The following is a 20176-nucleotide window of genomic DNA, read 5'->3' as shown; positions in this document are numbered from 1 at the left end:
GATCTAGTGCCCTCACCTGGTGTGTAGGCATACATGCAAACAGAGCACTGTATACATAATAAATAAATCTTAAGAAAAATAGAGGGAGAAAGAGTACACTATTTTTTATTTTAATTTTTTAAAAAAGATTTATTTAATATATATACAGCATGTATGACTGCAGGTCAGAAGAGGACACCAGATCTCATTACAGATGGTTGTGAGCCACCATGTGGGTGCTGGGAATTGAACTCAGGACCTCTGGAAGAGCAGTCAGTGCTCTTAACCTCTGAGCCATCTCTCCAGCTCCCAGAGTACACAATTTATAAAAAAAAATAAATGGAAAAAAAATCACAACAGATTGTGAAGGACATTCTGAGATTTATGCTAATTTATTTATGAGATTTATACTTCATGCTAATCAATCTGCCTTAGTGTCTGGTGAGCATATAGAATAGTATTTTTGAAAAAACATGGTACTTGTCATAATACACACCGACTGTGCATCCCTAACTTGGAATGCTTGAGATGGAAAGTGTTTTAGATTTTTAAAAAGATTTCAGCGGCGGTGGTGGCACATGCCTTTAATCCCAGCACTCGGGAGGCAGAGGCAGGCAGAGCTCTGAGAGTTCAAGGCCAGCCTGGGCTACAGAGTGAGTTCCAGTACAGCCAGGGCTGTTGTATGGGTGTTTATTTGGCTGTGTATCTGTGCACCATGTTTGTGCTATGCCTGACAACATCAGAAGAGGGTCCCATGTGGTGCTGGGAAATCTGCTCTTTCCTACCACTGGGTGCCAAGGCTCAAACTTAGAGGTCATGCTTTGCAACAAGCACCTTTACCTACTGATAGCCCAAGAACATTCTTATGATCTGTGTGATTGGCATAAGTATCTGTTCAATTTTGTTAAATAAAATGAGCTGTGAGCTGGGAGGTGGTGGTGCACACCTTTAATCCCAGCATTCAGGAGGCAGAGCCAGGCGGATCCCTGTGAGTTCAAGGCCAACCTGGGCTACAGAGCAAGACCCAGGACAGGCACCAAAACTACACAGAGAAACTGTGTCTTGAACCACCCAACTCCTCCAAAGAGAGATGTGGCGGGCTGGAAAGGTGACTCTGATTGCTCTTCCAGGGGACCAGGTTACAATTCCCGGCACTCACACAGCAGCTAACTCCAGTTCCAGGGGACCCAACAGCAAAGCACCAATGCACATAAAAATAAATTAAAAAGATTTGTTAAAACAAACAAAAACCAAAACCAGGGTGCAGCTCATGCACAGAGCCCTAGTTTTGATCCCTAGCACTAATGGAGGGGGGGGGGTAGGAGGAGGCTGTGATATTAACTACTGCACATCCTGATACCTGAGGCAGAAACTCACACTGCAGTCCTAAGTATGATAACTTCATAGTATAAGATTAAAGGTTTATTTAGTATTTTTTCCTACACACATGTATATGCACCACATCCATGCCTGGTGTCCCTGGAGGTCAGAAGAAGTGGGCATTAGATTCCCTGGAACTGGAGTACATACAGTTGTGAGTCACAATGTGGGTACTGGGAACAGAACCCCAGTCCTCTGCAAGAGGGTATGTGCTCTTAACTGCTGAATATCAATGCACTCCCCAAAATTAAGTTCTGCTATGGGATGGTCCTTCTGTATGCTGTGAATGTGTTGCTCTCATTGGTTGATAAAAAAGCTGTTTTGGCCTATGGCAAGGCAGGATAAGGTTAGGTGGAAAAACCAAACTAAGGAGAGGAAGAAGGGTGGAGTTGGAGTAGACGCAAGCCAGCCACCCAAGAAGTAAGACACCAAAGGACCAGTAAGCCACGGGCCATGTGGCGATGCATAGATTAATATAAATGTATTGGTGAAGTTATTAAGGCCATTCCACATAGTTAAAAGGGAGGTTTATTTTGTGGGGTAACTTACAAATGAAGGGATAGATAGGTTGCAGGGTCTGGCAAAGGTATGGTGCAGTCCGGCGGTGTTCTCTGGAGACCTCTGCTTGGTCTACCTCCAATGTCCAGGGTCCGGGCACCAAGAGACCCCTCTCATTTGGAGCCTGGGTCTTCAGCGTCCTCTCTCAGCCCCACCTTGTAGGTGTGACCGTTACTGAAGCCTCAAAGGGGGTTGGAACTTCCAGGCCAAGGCTGGAATTGCTACCCACGACATCTCCCCCTTCTGTCTATTTGAAAGTTAACCTTACTTTAAAAAAAAAAAAAAGGGGGGGGGGGAGTGCTGTGGATATTGCTCTGTATAAATAAAATACTGTTTGGCCAGTAGCCAGGCAGGAAGTATAGGTGGGACAAGTAGAGAAGAGAATTCTGGGAAGTAGAAGGCTGAAGCAGAGAGACCTGCCAGCAGCCACCAGGGCAAGGAAGATGTAAGGTACCAATAAGCCACAATCCACGTGGCAAAGTGTAGATTAATAGAAATGGGCTGAATATAAGAGCTAGATAATGGTAGGCCTGAGCTAGTGGCCAAGCAGTTTAAATAATATAAGTGTATGTGTGATTATTTTATACATGAGTTATGGGACTGCAGGGGCTGGTGGCACCTGGAGAAAAGCTCTCCAGGTACATAAATGGGTTAATTTAAATGTAAGAGCTAGTCAGTAATAAGCCTGAGCCACTGGCCAAACATTTATATTAAATATAAGCATAAGCCTCTGGGTGATTATTTGGAAGCAGCTGCAGGATGGGCAGGGCAGAAAAAAGCCTGTGTTTACAAAGTTCAGCTTTAATTAAATTAAAATTCCAGAATTTAATAAATTAAAATGCTAATATACATTTTCCTCACTGTGCAAATATACAAAAAGTTCTCCTTTCTCTGATTTGTTACTGTTAAATCACAAATACTCAACCATGTACATCTAAAGAACTTTCTATTATACTACTAATTATTTTAACATATCAGAGAAATTTACATAACAAGTTAGAGAACAAAAGTAAGAGATAATAGGAGCTTCCATTCTATCCATATTATCTACTAAGACCACGGTGTGGGCAACAGAGTGTAGATTAATTGTAGTAGTTCCTTGAATGAAAGACTCTAGACAAAATCTTCCACAAACACAGGTTTTGGCAGTATCCAAATCTCGGCAAAGATGAAAGGGAATGATATGAGGGCCATATGGAATCCTAATGGGGAAAAACATATACAATGTTACTATATTCTGAATTGCATGTGTTTAGACAATATTAGAACACTGAATTCTAATGAAATAAAAATAATGACAGGACTCAGTATAACTGGTTTCTTTCCCAACTGCTAAGAACAGGACAAAGAGACAGCAAAAAACAACAGACTATCCCTGGCTGTCCTAGGTGTAACTGTGAAGGCACTCTGGAGGCTCAGGCAGATGGAGTCAGGCCTGACAGGCCTCACAGGGAGAGGTCTCAAACAAAACATGCTGAGGTCAACCTGAATGCATGAGATCCTGTCTTAGAAAGCACTTGGGAGGCAATGACAGGTGGATATCTGTGAGTTTGAGGCCAGCCTGGTCTACAGAGCGAAATCCAAGACAGGCACCAAAACTACATACAGAAACCCGGTCTCCGGGGTGGGGGGGGGGGTGGATGGGAGGGAGGCAAGGCTTGATTGACAGGCTGTAATCTCAACTTCTCTGGAGGCTGGAGGAGAAAGATCCTAAACTCAAGGCCTGACTGGGCAGAGGGCATAACTCAGTGGAAGGGCACCTACACCTAAATGTTCAATCTCCAGTTAAAAAAGACACTCTGGAGGCAGAGGCGGGCAGATCTCTGAGTTCCAGGCCAGCCTGGTCTACAGAGTGAGTTTCAGCACAACCAGGACTACACAGAGAAACCCTGTCTCACAGAAAAAAAGCAGCAGAAGCAACAGCAGCAGCCAGCCAGGTGTGGTGATGTGCAGGTGAATCCCAGCACTTAGGCAGGAGGACTGCAAATTTGAGACCAACCTGACCTACATAGTAAAATATCCTTTAAAACCACCAAGTTAATCTTTTGGGGGGAGAGTTGGGGAGAGCTCAGCAGATAAAGTCCTTGTGGAATAAGCATGAGGACCTGAGTTTGATTTACAGAACCCACAGACAAAATCTGGGTGCAGTAGACACTTGTAATCTCAAAGCTTGGGGGGCAGGGCGGGGAGAATAGGCAGATTCCTGGGTTCCCTGGTCAGCCAGTCTAGTCTCCTTAGTAAGTTCTGGACAAAATAAGACCATCTGTAAAAAAGTAAGATGGATGGCCACTAAGGAATGATGCTTGAGCCTGACATTTAAGGTGTACTCATGTGAGCATAAGTACATACACACACTCAATTCTTTTTTTTTTTAAATATCATCTTTCTACTATTTTGTAGGCACTCAATTACTAATTATATCTTATTGCTGTGACAGACACCATATCAAAAGGCAACTAAGGGAAGGAAAAGACTTATTTTATACTTCCGACTCACTGGCTAGCTCTGGCTAATGTTCAGCCAGCTTCCATATTCAGCCTAGGACCACCTGCCCAGAGACAGGGCTACCCACACTGGGCTGGGCTCTCCAGTATCAAAGAGTAATCAAGACAATCCTTCACAGACATGGTCACAAACTAACCTGACAGAGAAAATTAATGATCAACTGATACCGTTTTCAGGTGATTCTAGACTTGTCAGTTGACAGTTGGCATTAACTAGGCTAGTTCACTTCCTAAGCTTCCACATCTATGACATGGAACATGGACAACAAAAGGAAACAAAACCCAGTCAATGGAGTTCATTTCCTGAAACCAACTGCAGTTTAGTGTTTAAAGGAAGAGAACCATCAGTTACAGAGTCCTTCAGGTGCAAAATGTTTTGGTGTAACATTAGCTCATTTAGCCTCAAAATTCTGAAAGGTGGATCTTATTATTCCAATTTCAGATGAGGGTAAGAAGTTAACTCATGTGCTAAAGTCATACCAATGGGTGAAGCCAGCAGTCCAATTCACGTCTGGCTGAATAAACCACACTTCACCATTGTGCCAGATTGGATGGGATCCTCAAACTTCTGGGTGCATTAGAATCACCTGGAGATCTTATTAAAACAGAACTAGTCCCCATTCTGAAAATTCCTGATTCTGTAGGTTTTGGGAATATATAAACATGTTAAGGAACTCTTACCAAGTTCCTACCTGATCTGCTTGATGCTATTTCATCTGCTCAGGGCACTACATTTTGAGAAATGGTGCTGTATAGTCATCCAGCCATGTCTGTAAGCCAGGAACACATGCTAGCATATTTAAAATAAGATTTATTTTTATTTTATGTGTATGAATGTTTGGCCTGATTATCTGAATGTGCAATGTATGTGTGCCTGTGAGTATGTGTAGAGTGGACCAGATCTGCTGGAACTAGTTACAGGTGATTGTGAGCTTCCCTATGTGGGTGCTGGGAACTGAACCTGGGTCCTCTGAAAAAGCAGTCAGAGCTCTCTGACCACTGAGTCATCTCTCCAGCCCAAAGATAAAGCATTTAATATACAAGTAAGAAATGGTGAGTGCTGGGATTAAAGGTGTGCACCATCACCACCGCCTGGCTAACTAAACCTCAATTCTTGTGAAGAAAACTGATAGCAAATAAATGTTAAAAGAAACATAAAATGGCAAATAAAAAGTACTATAACAGCAAAGTAAGCCATGTAACAGAGACTAAAACTCACAATAGGGTGGGCAGGTAAGATCTTTCTGCAAAGACATGAGGGTAGAGAACCAAGGAATGGAGTGAGCTGAGATTCCAAGCAAGGGTAAAGAACACGAAGGCCACTATAGCAAGGGATCAGGCTGTGCACAACATTAGGAGGGTTGACGTTTTGTTTTGATTTTCCAAGACAGGGTTTCTCAGTGTAACATCCCTGGTTGTCCTGGAACTCAATCTGTAGACCATGCTTCTGCCTCCTGAGTGCTTGGAGTAAAAGTGTGGGCCACTATGCTGGGCTTATTTAATATTAGGAGTTACTAAGACTTGACTGCTGAGGCCGGTGAGATGGCTCAGTGGGTGAAGGTGTTTGTTGCCAAGCCTGATGACCTGAGTTCAATCACCAGAACCAACATGGTAGCAGGCAAGAACCCACTCCCACAAGTTGTCCTCTGACCTCCAAATGCTGTGGCATCATACATGCCCCACTATTCCCTGGCTCCACCAAAAACCTAAAAGTTAAAAAACCTAATAAGACTATAACTCTGAGTTTCATCAGAATATTGGGATGCTACCAAAGCACCATATTGTATGGCTGAAAGGCTTACCTATTGGATAGTACTGCTCGTGCACAAGACTCCAATAAAGTTAATGGTACTTGAAGCTTTATAATTGGAAGGACTCCTGGCTTTTCAAAAGTATTTCCAAAAAGATCCAAGTACTCTAAGGATAGCATCTTAAAATTACAAGGTAGAGTTGTAAGTTTATTTCGAGCTGCTGACAGAAAACGAAGGTTTGTTAGCTGACCTATCTTGAAAGGAAACTGAATCAATTCATTATCATTAAGGTTTAAGTGTATAAGTTTCCGCAGTTGGCAAAACTGCACAGGGAGCGCCTTGAGTTTGTTCTTGCTGAGATCCAAACTCTGAAGTGACTTCTGGAGTGTGGACTGACACAGGGACACGGGAAAGGACTCCAGGTGATTGTCACTGAGGCTCAGCTCTTGAAGGTGGGTGAGGTCTCCGACTGCAGCTGGAAGCTTTTTTACACAGTTGTGACTCAGGTCTAACTTCCTCAGGTTTTTTAAGCAGAGTATGCGCGTATCAAGTCGGGCAAGTCTACAGTGAGAAGCCTGAAGATGTTCCAGAAAGTAGGGAAAGTTCCTGCTCAGAGGATAATCCTTTTTGGATGTTATCACCATTTTGGTTTTAAATTTTTCAAATTCTGAAGTCTTCACTGGTGTGGGTGTTGAAAGTGGTATGCTGACATCACAGCCTCTATGAGCCATTCTTGAAGCTGAAAGAAAACTCTTTAAACTGCCAGGATTGGCCTGGATAAATAAAAATAAATTAGGCAATTATTAATCCCATTTTAGATGCTTCATGCTTGCTAGTTCTTTCCTTTAAAAAAAATCCCACAGTTGCATACACAGGCCATGTAATCGTTTTTTTGTAAAAAATACTTTAGTACTTGGTCTAAATTTTAACTTTCAAAGTTTTAGGGGGCAGTGAGAGGGTCAGTGGGTAAAGGTGCTTGCTGTTAAGCATGGCATTTCCAGTTCAATCCTTGAAACCCACACAGTAGGAGAGAACCTACTGTTGAAGGCTTTCCTTAGACCTCACCCATGTACAGATATGTATACATACACACAGAATATAAGTGTGGGGCCGGTGAGGTGGCTCAGCAGTTAAGAGCACTTGCTGCTCTTGCCGAGGACCCAGGTTCAGTTCCCAGCACCCCTATTAGGCAGCTCACAATGGTCTCAGTCTCGGACTCTCTTTCTCTCTGCCCACAGATCAGAGATCAGGATAAAGGCCTCAGACACTGTGGCAACACTATCTGCATGCCGCCATGCTCTCTGCCAAGATAAGGGACTACGCCTCTGAAACTGTAAACAAGCCCCTAATGAAATACTCCCTTTTATAAGTATTGCCATGGTCATGATGTGTCTTCACAGCAATCTAACAGTGACGAAGACACACATAAAAAAATTAAAACATATTAACAAAAGCAATAATGACAGGTACTGGAAAGCTCTACATGGTGGCTCAGGCCTGTAATCCCAGCACTGGGGAATTTGAGGCAGGACTTCTGTCCATTTTAGGTCAGCCTGAGCTACCTGAGACCCTGTCTCAAACACACACACACACACACACACACACACACACACACACACACACACACGCCATCAAGATGCTTTAACAGCCAAACAATCTTTCTTTTTAGTTTTTGTTTTTGTATGTCGTCTCCCTGTGTACTCCTGGATGGCCAAGAACTTGACATGTAGATCACACTAGATTTGGGCTTACAGAAATCCTCCTGCCTTTGCTCTGTGTGCTGGATTACAAGCATTCGATGCTGCACCTAGCTTGTGTATTTTTTGTTACTGTTTTCAGTATCCTACCTTACTCAGACAGATGTCCACGGGAGGCTCCTTTAGCCGGATAGTGGCTTTCCCTTCATCCACAAATTTCATGAAGAGCTGCTCAACGTTCTCTTTTAGCTAGTTAAAGTCAAAGGAGGGAAGGTGGGGGAGGACAAAACTAGTCATTACTATTCAACCACACTCACTGAAACTAGAGTGTGCCAGTCTTCTTCCGGGTTTTAGTTTAGCCTTTAATCCCAAAGTCTAAGCGTTTTATGGAGTTTTTCTTTGGTTGGCTTTTTTTCTTTTTTCTTTTTTTAATTTATTTTTATTTATGTGCATTGGTGTTTTTGCCAAGGGTGTCGGGTCCCCTGGAACGGGAATTACAGACAGTTGTGAGCTGCCATGTGGGTGCTAGGAATTGAACCCGGGTCCTCTGGAAGAGCAGTCAGTGCTCTTAACCACCGAGCCATCTCTCCACCACCCCCCCTTTTTAAGTAGATGAGTAGTTATAGCTTCCAGGCAGCTGAAGCTGGGTGTTACTGCTCTAGCTGTTCCTGTCTTTCCTTCATTGTAAGGGAACGCTCCCCTTCTTCCAACCCACTGACACGGCTCTAGCAAGAAGGGCCAGCAGCAGTTCGCCCCCTTCACAGCCTCATCCCTTATTCCAGGTGCACATGCCTTCAGCTACATTATATGAAAACTCACCACAGCAGAAAGCTTGCCTTGTTGCTATGGTAACCCCTGAGACTTGATATAAGTGGTGCTCAAAACTTTGCATAACTGATGTTTTTGCTTTAGACTTCAATAACTCTTTACTGAGAAGCCACTGTGTACCAGGCACTATGATAACTTGGAGCAGTGTTGAATAAGAATGGTTAGCCGGGTGATGGTGGCACAGGCCTTTAATCCTAGCAGAGGCAGGCAGATCTCTGTGAGCTCAAGGTCAGCAAAGTCTACAGCGCAAGTTCCAGGATAGCCAGGGATATCCAATAGAGAAATTCTGTCTTGAAAAACAAAAAGTCTGGACAGTCTGAAACTGTTATTAAAAAACACAACAAAAAGATAAGTATGGGTTACTATAACCTAGGCAGGGAAAGCTTACTCAGGTTAGGAGAAGAAATGTGATTTTAAAGGTGAAGAATTAAAGGACTAGGAACTGTAGATGCAATTCTGAACAGTCTTCTTAAATAAAAACAGAGGGGCTGGAGAGATGGCTCACCGGTTAAGAGCACAGACTGCTCTTCCAGAGGTCCTGAGTTCAATTCTCAGCCACAACCACCTGTAATGAGATCTAGTGCCCTCTTCTGGCCTGCAGGGACACATGCAGGCAGAATACTGTATCCATAAATAAACAAATAAATCTTTAAGAAAGAAATGCAGAGTTAAAAGGTTGAGAGCAATAAGTAGCCAAGACCAATTTTTTTAATGCTGTCCAGAAGAGGGCGCCAGATCTCATTACAGATGGTTGTGAGCCACCATGTGGTTGCTGGGAATTGAACTCAGGGCCTCTGGAACAACAGCCAGTGCTCTTAACCTCTGAGCCATCTATTCCAGCCCTAAGACCACTTTCTTACCATGGCTGCCACTGCTGTCCTTCCCCTGAGAAAGAGACCTACTTCCTGTGTGTCTGTATTTTCAACTGACTTTCTGTTCTGCCTTCTCATTGGTTCTAAACACAACCACATGACCTCTTTGTCACTGCTTGTCTATACAGACCTCCAGGTCTCTATGGTTGGTACTGAGACTAAAGGAGTGTGTCACCATGCTGGCTGTGTCCTTGAACACACAGAGATGCTGCCTGCTCTGTGATCGGATTAAGGGCCTGTGCTACCACTACCAGACTTCTGCTTAATGGCTATTACCTTAGCTCTGATCCCCAGGCAACTTTACTAACATACAAATAAAAATCACATTTCAGCACAAATAAAATATCACCATAAGGAAACTACAGAGAAATCCTGTCTCGAAAAACCAAAAGAAAGAAAGAAAAAAGAAACATAATTAGTTCTGCATTAAAATTTCTCCTAGAAAGCCAGGTGTAATCACAGCTCTCAGGAGATAAAGGCAGGTGGATCTCTGTGAGTTCCAGGCTAGCCTGGTCTACAGAGTGAGTTCCAAGACAGCTGAACTACATCCTGAAACCCTTTCTCAAAATATAACAAAACCAAAAAAAAAAAAAAAAAAAAAAAGGGAAAAAAAAATTTTTCTCTTTCCTCCACTGGAACCAGGTTGTGGCACATGCCTTTAATCCCAGCACTGGGGACAGATGCAGGTGAGTTCTCTGTGGGTTTGAAGGCAGCCTGGTCTACGATGAGTTCCAGGCCTGCCACAGCTACATAGCAAGACTTGGTCTCAAAAAACCGAGCACGCCTTTAATCCCAGCACTTGGGAGGCAGAGGCAGGCAGATCTTTGTGAGTTGGAGGCCAGCCTGGTCTACAGAGCAAGATCCAGGAAAGGCGCAAAGCTGCACAGAGAAACCCTGTCTCAAAAACAAAACAAAACAAAACCCAAAAACCCAAAAAACAAAAACAAAAACAAACCACCCAAAATAAGCCGGGTGCCCAGGCCTGTAATCCCAGCACTCCAGAGGCAGAGGCAGGTGGATCTCTGTAAATTCGAGGCCAGCCTGGAACTTCCAGGAAAGGCTCCAAAGCTACAGAGAGAAACCCTGTCTCCAAAAACAAAAACAAAAAAACAAAACAAAATAAACAAACCCAAAATAAATAAATACGTTGAAAAACTTCTAGAACTGCAGTGTAAAGTCTCAGCTGAAGGGGGGAAGGACAGAATAAAGGGACAACAGTAGAAGCCGACTCCTTAACAGACGGGGACGACTTAGCTGGGGTGGAAGGGAATGTAGTTCAGATGGTAGAATGCCTATCATGAACCTAGGGTTCTATCCTCAACAGAGCCCCACAAACCAGGTATAATGGTACTTGCCTGTCATCAGGAAATCAAGGCCATCCTTAGCTACATAGTGGCACAGCTAGCCTAGCATGCACAAGGTTCTAGGTTCCAATCTCCAGCACTCCAAAAGTAAATGAATGAATGAGTGAGTAAAAACAAATTGCTTGGATAAGATAATACTCTCTTCCCTCAACTAAGTATTTGCTGTGAATTGCACTATATAAGGGAAAGAATCCTAGAAAACGCATAAAATCCACTTTAAAAAAAAATCAGATTCAAGGCTGGGTGATGAATCGTTCCCTCATCTCCACAGTAGACAACACAAAGTCATCTTGTTTTCACCAGATAGCTGTGTCTGGGGATGGAGGAAAACGGATTTTATAAATCTTGTTTTCAACGTCCGGTTCGGTTACGGACACTCTATAGAGTGTGCCACTCTACAGGCACAAAGAATCTCTGAACCTTGGGTCAGGCCTTTACGAAATAAATAAAGCAGAGTATACACATGTGCCAAACAACTTTAACAGCAACAATAACAAAGAGTCAGATTTAACCGAAACTCAAGTTAGGGTCGTATTCATTGTTACGGGAGACCGAACCCAGAACCTCATAATTTATTGGCCAGCTCTCCATTACTGAGCTACAGACCCCTTTTCATCATCTCTTAAAGACATCTATTTGTAAAGGGGGGGAAAAAAAAACCCAAAAGCTCTGAAAAATACTGGGGAAGCATGTTTGACTGATGGCGCGCGGTTACTTTATTGAACCCTCAAATCAGGGGCTTTGCTGCAGCGTCAGAAGCTTGTAGACGGGCGGTGTCGCTGTCTACGAAGGCACACCCCCAGAAGACCGTACCCCCAGCAGCCCGCAGCGAAAGTCCGGCGGGGGTGGATGCTCACGGCGCCCCGGCCGCCGGCCTACCTCATAGCGGGTTCCCTGCTTGTCCTTCCTGGTGGAGACCAGCAGACAGGCGCGGCCGCCGGGCCCGGCTCTTGCCCCGGGCTGCAACTCACTCCTGCGCGGCGGCTGGCACAGGCTCACCACCGCTCGCACGCCCTTGCCTCGGCTCTTGAGCCCCAGGACCGGCAAGTGCCGGCTAAGAACTTCCACCTCACAGTGAAGCTTCATCTTGCTGCTAGCGGGCCTCCGGGATGCCAGGCTTTGAAACTTGGCGCCACCCGAAGGGCGGGGCCTCCGGGGGGGGTCCTCACGCTAGGGCTGCCCGTGGCCCGCCTGCATCCGGGGGCTGTGTGGCTTTTAGAGATCCACTCCAAATTCCCCGTGGGAAAGGTGGAATGCGTATTTTTTTAGCATTATCTGATGTTTCCTGACTGAGTCCCTGCGTGCTCTTGCGCATCGGAGGACCTTCTCTCCGCCTCCGGACAGGCGGCCGCCGAGGGCACCACGCCCTTCCTTGGCTGGTGGTCCCGTAGGTGCCGGTGTGCGCTGGTCCAGCGGTTTCGGCGCCCATTGCGGTTCCCTGATCTAGGGATAACCGAGGGAAGGTGGGAGTCACCCTGTTTATGGGGTCAGGCGTTTGGGACGTACGCCAGCGAGGATGTGCTCTCGCCAGGCAGCATCAGTCAAGTCCGAGCGGAGCTTTAGGGGACGGCAGCGGGCGAGGCGATTCACTGTGTAGCGGTGATCTGCTACCGAGTCTGGGAAAAGACGGCGGAGACCCGCCTTCACTTCTCATTCCTTTTTTTTTAATTTACTCAGCCCGGGCTGGGGAGGCGCTTGCTCTCCGTCTTGCCCTACCTTAGTAGTGGCATCCTAGTTGACATTTTGTTTTATCTAAGTTGCACTTGGGGTTCAGGAACACCAGTTTTCAATTTCACTGTGGCAAAATTATGATCGCGTCTTCGGTGAGCACCCCTGTTTGTTTTCGTCGAGCGTGTTTTGAATTTTGTGTGCGTTGATTTCGCATCCTGAAAACCACATATTCAGGAGATAGGCAGAGATAATCAATAATAAATTGTCACCCCACCACACACCCTTTTAGTATTCTCTCATACATTCATATTTTTGCTTGCTTAACACTTTTTCATCCAGTCTTGTCGCCAGCATGCCTGGCACTGGTTTTCCTTCTTGAAAACTCCCAATTACATCTAAAAGTTGCTTTCATTTATTTTCCTGAGTTTCTGGCATATACTAGGCATTCAATTGATTGATAATAGACTGAATTTCTCTGACTGTTCTCATCTGTGCCCATTATCAACATTATTCACTGTGGTGTGTAGCTTAGATTGTGTCAAGATAGTAGGGACTGGAGACTGAAAGTTGACAAACACTGGCAGCCCTTGCCTACTTGAGTTTCATACAGCAAATGGAACATGGCCAGTGCCCGGGTGCACCGTGTAGCCCCGGATGCTTGAAGAAAGAAGGCACTCCCAGGATGAATTTTTAAGGCCTATGTGGCATCAGGAATGTCTTCTGATGGACTAAACCCGGAATAGCCATACACAGACATATTTATTGAAAGTTACACAAAGTATTTCCTCATACCAAGGTCCCTAATCTTTTTAAAAATTTTTTTTAATGATTTATTTTTATTTTATGTTCATTGGTGTTTTGCCTGCATGTATGTCTGTGTGAGGGTGTCAGATCTTGGAGTTATAATAGACAGTTGTGAACCGCCATGTGGGTGCTGGGAATTGAACTAGGATCCTCTAGGAGAACAGCCGGTTCTCTTAGCCACTGAGCTGCCTCTCCAGTCCAAGGTAAATCTTAATTTACGTGTCTTTCTGAAGGAGAGCATCACATGCCTCTGTGACTCCAGTCCTCCGTTATGAATTGTATGCAATACAAAATAACACAAGAGCTTCTGGTATGCCTGAGGCATCTTGTGACCAAAGATATGGGATGGCTGCAAAGCCCCTGCAGCCAAACAATCACTGTTTTCCACAAGGATTCTTTAAGGTCAAAGTACTTCTGAAAAACAGTTGTTCATTCTAATATCTACCCTGTACAGTGATTCTGCTAAATTCCTACAACAGGCCAGTTTGCCAAGAAAGACTGGAAGGCCTTCCTCTCCTGGGCTTCATGGACCTAACAGAACAAGAACAATAAAAAGCCCCCGTGGTACAAACGTGGGAGAGGCATCTGCTGGGTAACTGTCCCGTGACAACTAATGCTTTTTCCTCAGCTCCCTGCCTTGCTCCCATTCTCAGGGGTGCTTTCTCTTTCTCAGTACATGGTGTTTATTTTTACTTTCAACCATGTGTACCATTGGGACAGTCCTTTGTCTTGGAATATGAACGCCTTGAACCCTAATCTACCCTGCTATGGTTATTTATGCATGTCTTAACCTCTAGACTACAAGCTTCCTGGGTTCTGAGTCATCAGTGTTATCTACTACAAGATTCAGCCAGTGTTCACACAGAGTAGGCACTTAAAGCATATTTGCAGAAAGGAGAAATCAATAGTACATGTAGATCTGCTACTTAAATTCTAGAAGTATTGCTATTTGTTTACCAAACAGAGCAGGCTCATCTTAAATTCACATTCCTTGTAAAAGTAGATAGTCCTATAGCTCTTTAGTCTCTGTTCTGATTCAGTCAGTCTCCCTCTACCTTGGAGGTGGGGTAGAAAAATAAACATTAAATGGATTCAAGTTTTGTTTTGTTTTGTTTTTTCTTGTTTTTTTCAAAACAGGTTTCTCTGTGTAGCTTTGCTCCTTTCCTGGAACTCGCTTTGGAGACCAGGCTGGTCTCGAACTCACAGAGATCCGACTGCCTCTGCCTCCCCCAAGTGCTGGGATTAAAGGCGTGGGTCACCACTGCACAGCTTGGATTCAAGTTTTAAGTGTAATGTGAAAAGATAAAAGTATCACAGGGAAATACTTTATTTTAAATAATGACAACCACCACCAAAACGAAAAACTGAAAGGAATTGAACCCAGGTCTTTGGGGCAGCTAGACAAGTACTCTAACATTAAGCCATATCACTAGTGACTCTATTGCTAACTTTCTTAAATATTCTCTCTTTCTCTCTCTCTCTCTCTCTCTCTCTCTCTCTCTCTCTCTCCCTCTCTCTCTCTCTCTCTCTCTCTCTCTCACACACACACACACACAAACACATGGATGCACAAAAATTTTAAAATAAAACCTAAAAATAGTAATTTAGGAAATAGAAAAAATGTACAGTACATACACTTGTTTTCCCTACATCTAGCAAGATATCCCTAAAGGTGCCATAGTGGTACTTATATCTTGGGGATAACCAACGGCTGTCTAATTGGACATGAGATCCATTCAGCTGGAGGGAGATCTTGCCTGGTACTGTAAACTTAGTCAACTATCCATGGCTAGTGGGGTCATGTATCTTAGAGGAGAACCTACTACTGCCAATTTCCTAAAGCAGTGTAATTCCTAACTCCATTCCAAATGCTTATCTGTATACCCAAAGACAAGCATAACTCCTACCCTTCACCGAAGATGCCTCTCTTTGCAGCAGATGGAGACCTTTGCAGCAAGCCACAGCTGGACAAAATGAAGAGAAGAACTTGTAGTGGGTATAAACTCTACAGGGTAAAATATCACTGCCTAATATCCATAGCTCTTTACTTCTGAGAAAAGTTGTGGTCCCGACTCAGCTATAAATCTAGCTGGCTTTGGAGTTAGAATGTGGCTCTCCCCTTCTCTGAACCCAAGCATGTTGTTAAAAGAAAAAAATTAAGCAATTCTGTCTCATATCAGAACTGCTTGGTGTGGGACAGAAGAAAGCCAATAATCTAGAGACTACTGTTGTCAAGATTCTATTTTTCTCTGAGTTTATTCTTGATTCCTTAGAACCTTTCTTTTCATAACATGCCATCTTAAAGTTCATGTTTTCCACAGTGAAAAAATAAATCTTCCCAATAGTGATCTCTGAAGTATCCAGAAGGAAGATGGGATCCTCATCTGGACATTCAGTATGTCTCTCGTTTGATGTTGTTCCTGTTGGTTGTAGTTTTTTCTTTTCTTTTCTTTCTTTCTTTTTTTCTTTTTTTTTTTTTTTTTTTTTTTTTTTTTTTTTTGGTTTTTTGAGACAGAGTTTCTCTGTAGCTTTGGAGCCTTTCCTGGAACGCACTTTGTAGACAGACTGGCCTCGAACTCAGAGATCCGCCTGCCTCTGCCTCCCAAGTGCTGGGATTACAGGCGTGTACCACCACCACCCGGCTTATTTTTGCTTATGTATTACCCTTTATCTCTCCTGGACAATACTTGGTAATCATTTTTATTGCATATATTTTTAGGTTTAGAACTTTCTTATGTAGACAAAAAGGGGAAATGAAATGGGTATTTGTTCTGCCTATGGCCTTGGGATGGCAGTTACTAGGGCGTGGCCTTTTGGCTAGCTTAAGATCGGGGGAACATATGCTGGGGGGGGGGGCTTCTCTCTCACAATCTTGGATGGTGAAGACCGAGACAGGCAGCATGAAGCAGCGTGGGACAGGTTCTCAGCCTTCTAGGGACTCTGCAACTGAATTTGCCTTACCTTGTATCAGTGAGTTCTCCTCCCATATAATCCATTAATAAATAGTCCCTTTCTCAGTAATCATGGATTTCCTGCTTTAACAACCGACTGTGGGACAGATGCCCAGCCCCACCTGATACATCTACAACACAACCACTACCCATAAAGCTCAGGGAACATCACAGAAGAGGGAGGTAGAAAGATTGTAACAGCCGGAGGACAAGCACGTCTGCTTCCAGAGTGTGTCTTCTAAATAGGACAGGAAAACTACATTCACGAAATGGAAACAATGTAGCTGCCTTAACAAGCCCTAAACAATGACCACAGTGGTTGACATGCCACTGTGAATGGAGGAAACCTCACAAGGAATCATCAGATGAAGAGCTACGAGGTAATTAGGACTGCCGAGAGAGGGAGAACCCGGCTTCTCTGGGCATGAGTCCTCTAAATGGTCATCCAATCCCAAGAGGTCTGCCCTGGAAACATACACATGTAAGTAAGCGTCACTAGATGGATTCAGCAGTTGCGTTAATATATTTATTTACATATAGATGTGACAGTAATAATTAAAGAAAATGGGCCATGAATTTGGGAAGAAGGGAGGCATGAGAGGTTTGAGGGAGGAGAGAGAAGGGAGAAATGATGTAAATACAGTACACAAATATGAAATAAAAAAAAATAGCCGGGCGGTGGTGGTGCACGCCTTTAATCCCAGCACTCGGGAGGCAGAGGCAGGCAGATCTCTGAGTTGGAGGCCAGCTGGTCTACAGAGTGAGTTCCAGGAAAGGCACAAAGCTACGCAGAGAAACCCCGTCTTGAAACACCAAAATAAATAAATAAATAAATAAATTTAATTTGAAAATTGATGCTGTACATTAATTAGCATGCACATGATTCCTCACTATAACTAAATAAAATTCTTCAAAAATGTTTGCATGAAAAAATATGAGATGGTTAATTTTGGATGTCAGTGGATTGGATTAAGGAATATTGTGGGATAGTGGTGGCCCATGCCTTTAATCCTAACACTTGGGAGGCAGAGACAGGTGGATGTCTGAGTTAGAGGCTAGCTTGATCTATAGAGTGAGTGATTTTCAGGACAGCCAGGATTACACAGAGAAACCCTGTCTTGAAAAACCAAACTAAACAAACCAAAGCAAAACAAAGTACATCACTACTCTTGAGGGTATCTAGAGGGTTTTTCTAGGGAAGATTGATGGGAGAGTAGACTGGGGGAAGATCCACCCTGCATGTGGGTAGGCACCAGGAAGGGGCCATCTTTCCAGTATTTTAAACAGTAAAACCTCAGTCTTCAAGCATTCAGGTTCTGAGGCCTTTGGACCTGGACTAAGCCATGCTACCGGCATCTTTGGGTTTCTAGCTTGCAGGTAGTATGTGAGCCAATTTTCACAACAGATTCCCTTACCAATATGGATATTAATTATTTAGTTATCTATCTCCCCACCTAGCATATTGGTTATGTCCCTTTGGAGAACCTTGAGTAATCCAAATTTTATAGGCAGTAGTTCTTCTAGAAAGCAAAATCATCTTCATTGTCAATATTATTATTAAAGATAGGGTCTTTCTACGTAGCTCAGGCCGACATGTTTTATAGCTCAGCAGGCTTTGAATTCAAAATTGGATTTGATCCCCTAGCCTTGTCCTCCCAAGTGCACTCACTGGCAGGCACACCTGACTCGAGAAAGATTCTTTTTCTTTGACAGCATCTCACTAGGCAGCCCTAACTGGCCTGGAAGTTTCTCTGTAAACCACGGTCCAATTCACAGAGATCTTTCTGCCTCTGACTCCTGAATGTTGGGATTAAAGGAGTATATCACCACACCTGGCCAAGAAACAGAATTTTACTATGAACGTTGTTATTTGGTTTTGGCATTTCTGAAATTGTATTTTTAAATTTAATTTAACTTTGACACAGGGTCTCATTTTGTAGCCCTGGCTAGCCTGGGAGTTGCTATGCAGATCAGGATGGTCTCCAACTCGGAGATCTGTCAGCTTCTGCCTCTCAAGTGCTGGGATTAATTCCACGCCCAGCTGGAATTGATTTTCTATTTTACCTGAACTGATTTTACCCAAAATGCTATGCTGTCTAAGAGCACAGAGAACACTGATTGTCACTGAAATGTTGAACTCAGTGATAGTGGTTGGCCAGCAAATATAAGACCCTAGATTCAATCATTAGCAATCCCCCCCTACACACACAAAAAGTTAGCACCATAACTCCTTTTTTAATTATTTATTTTTATTTTATGTGCATTGGTGTTTTGCCTGCATATATGTCAATATGAGGGTGTCAGATCCCCTGGAACTGGAGTTACAGACAGCTGTGAAACTGGATGTGGTGGCTAGGATCCTCTGGAAGAGAGGCCAGTGCTCTTAATCACTGAGCCATCTCTCCAGCCCCAGAATGATGAAGTCTATCCAATATAATAATTCAAAGTTTGGCAACTATCAGCGAATTGGCAGGTGTGTGTACACTCAAACTTGCACGCATACATTTTCCAGATTGGCAGAAACTTATTGCCACAATGCTAGCCAATCTCTCAGAGGTAGCTAGGCAAACACAAACGCTCTTCGGATCCCAAGAGAGCTGATGAACACCAGACCTGCCAAACTAGAAAGGCCGACTAACCAGGAGGGGCATGCTGCCCGCTTTTGCAAAGCCAGTGATCCCATCAACAGCAGCCGGTGCTGCACAGATGAAACAAAAATAAGGCGCAGTGAGCCAGTGCGCATTTGCACCGTTCTTTCTTTGTCTAGCGTGGGTACGATTCCAGGCCTGTCTTCCATACGCTGCTTAGTTGTATTACATGTCATCAAAGCGGAGAAAGAAAATAGAATTGGAATGGACAGGGTTGAGAGAATCCTGAGTGCGTGTTTAATGATAGATTTGAGAGTCTGATGACAGAAATTGTTACATCTGGTCTTTGAATCTGTGGCTCTTTCATTATGAAATAATTGTGTAAGGATTGTCTACCAAAATCTCAAAGTAGCATATGTTAAAGAATTTTTTCTCTGAGTTCTCATAATTGCTCTTATTCTAAGGACTTCCCCTCCCCCCCTTTATTGTTGCACACTGTGCTACACCCTGTAGATTCTAGCTAAAGTTTTTATTTCCGGGCTATGAATAATTTTAGGAATTCTGTGGAAACATGGCATCTAGATTTTTTATTTTGTCAGAAATTTACCTGCATTCTGAAATCTGTTTGTTAGTAGTTTTGTTATCAAATTACCTGATCGCCCTCTATTCCGCATCACTTCTTTCTTCCAATTGGTGGTACAAGCCCAATACTTGGGACTGAAGCACTATGGGCAAATATCAAGTTCCGGTCCTGCCTCCCTAGGCTACACAGGGAGACTGTTACAAAAACAACACATGAAAAACAAATTTAGCCAAGTACATTTAGGTATCAAGTGTACTAAAGACCTTAACATTATTCGCCATTCCCTGGAATGATGTAGATGTGTCTCTTGGAGGAGTGTATCAAGTCCAAAGAATTAAAAATCCGTTGTTTAATAAGAGGGAGAGCAGCCCCTATCGTTGACTCCTGTTCATTGCTGTTGATTTAAGTTGTTTTATAAATTCACGCCAGTAGGTGTCAGTGTTGAGTGAAGGAAAAAAATCCTTTTTCTAAGTGGAACGTTTGCGTGTTTAAAAAAATAAATACAACGTAAAATATTGCGGTTGGGACGCATTATATCTAAGAATTAAGAAAAGCCAAAATTTTAAAACAATGTTCCAAACTTAACTTAAAAAGAGACGGGGTCTCGCTATGTTGCCCAGGCTGGAGTGCAGTGGCTATTCACAGG

General features: G+C 43.6%; 1 protein-coding gene across 1 annotated transcript; it reads right to left on the bottom strand.

Annotated features, from left to right (window-relative positions):
* Positions 1 to 2711: 2711 nt before the first annotated feature.
* Positions 2712 to 12313, bottom strand: Lrr1 (leucine rich repeat protein 1). Its single transcript, XM_036206485.1, has 4 exons — positions 11813 to 12313; positions 8020 to 8118; positions 6224 to 6945; positions 2712 to 3119 (listed from the first exon to the last, which is right to left on the bottom strand). The coding sequence occupies exons 1-4, from the start codon at positions 12017 to 12019 to the stop codon at positions 2879 to 2881; spliced, it is 1269 nt and encodes a 422-aa protein (XP_036062378.1). The 5' UTR covers positions 12020 to 12313; the 3' UTR covers positions 2712 to 2878.
* Positions 12314 to 20176: the final 7863 nt, after the last annotated feature.

This window comes from Onychomys torridus, chromosome 14 (genome assembly GCF_903995425.1).
Source record: "Onychomys torridus chromosome 14, mOncTor1.1, whole genome shotgun sequence".
Taxonomy (NCBI): domain Eukaryota; kingdom Metazoa; phylum Chordata; class Mammalia; order Rodentia; family Cricetidae; genus Onychomys; species Onychomys torridus.
This window is presented reverse-complemented; position numbering and strand designations above follow the sequence as displayed.

What these genes read in the sequence shown, in the direction of transcription:
- Lrr1 (XM_036206485.1), bottom strand. Translation starts at nt 12,019, where the DNA reads ATGAAGCTTCACTGTGAGGTGGAAGTTCTTAGCCGGCACTTGCCGGTC. An exon ending in AGCAGGGAACCCGCTATGAG is followed by an intron (nt 8,119 to 11,812) that starts GTAGGCCGGCGG and finishes GACTTTAACTAG; the next exon opens with CTAAAAGAGAACGTTGAGCA. An exon ending in CGAGCAGTACTATCCAATAG is followed by an intron (nt 3,120 to 6,223) that starts GTAAGCCTTTCA and finishes TTTCCCCATTAG; the next exon opens with GATTCCATATGGCCCTCATA.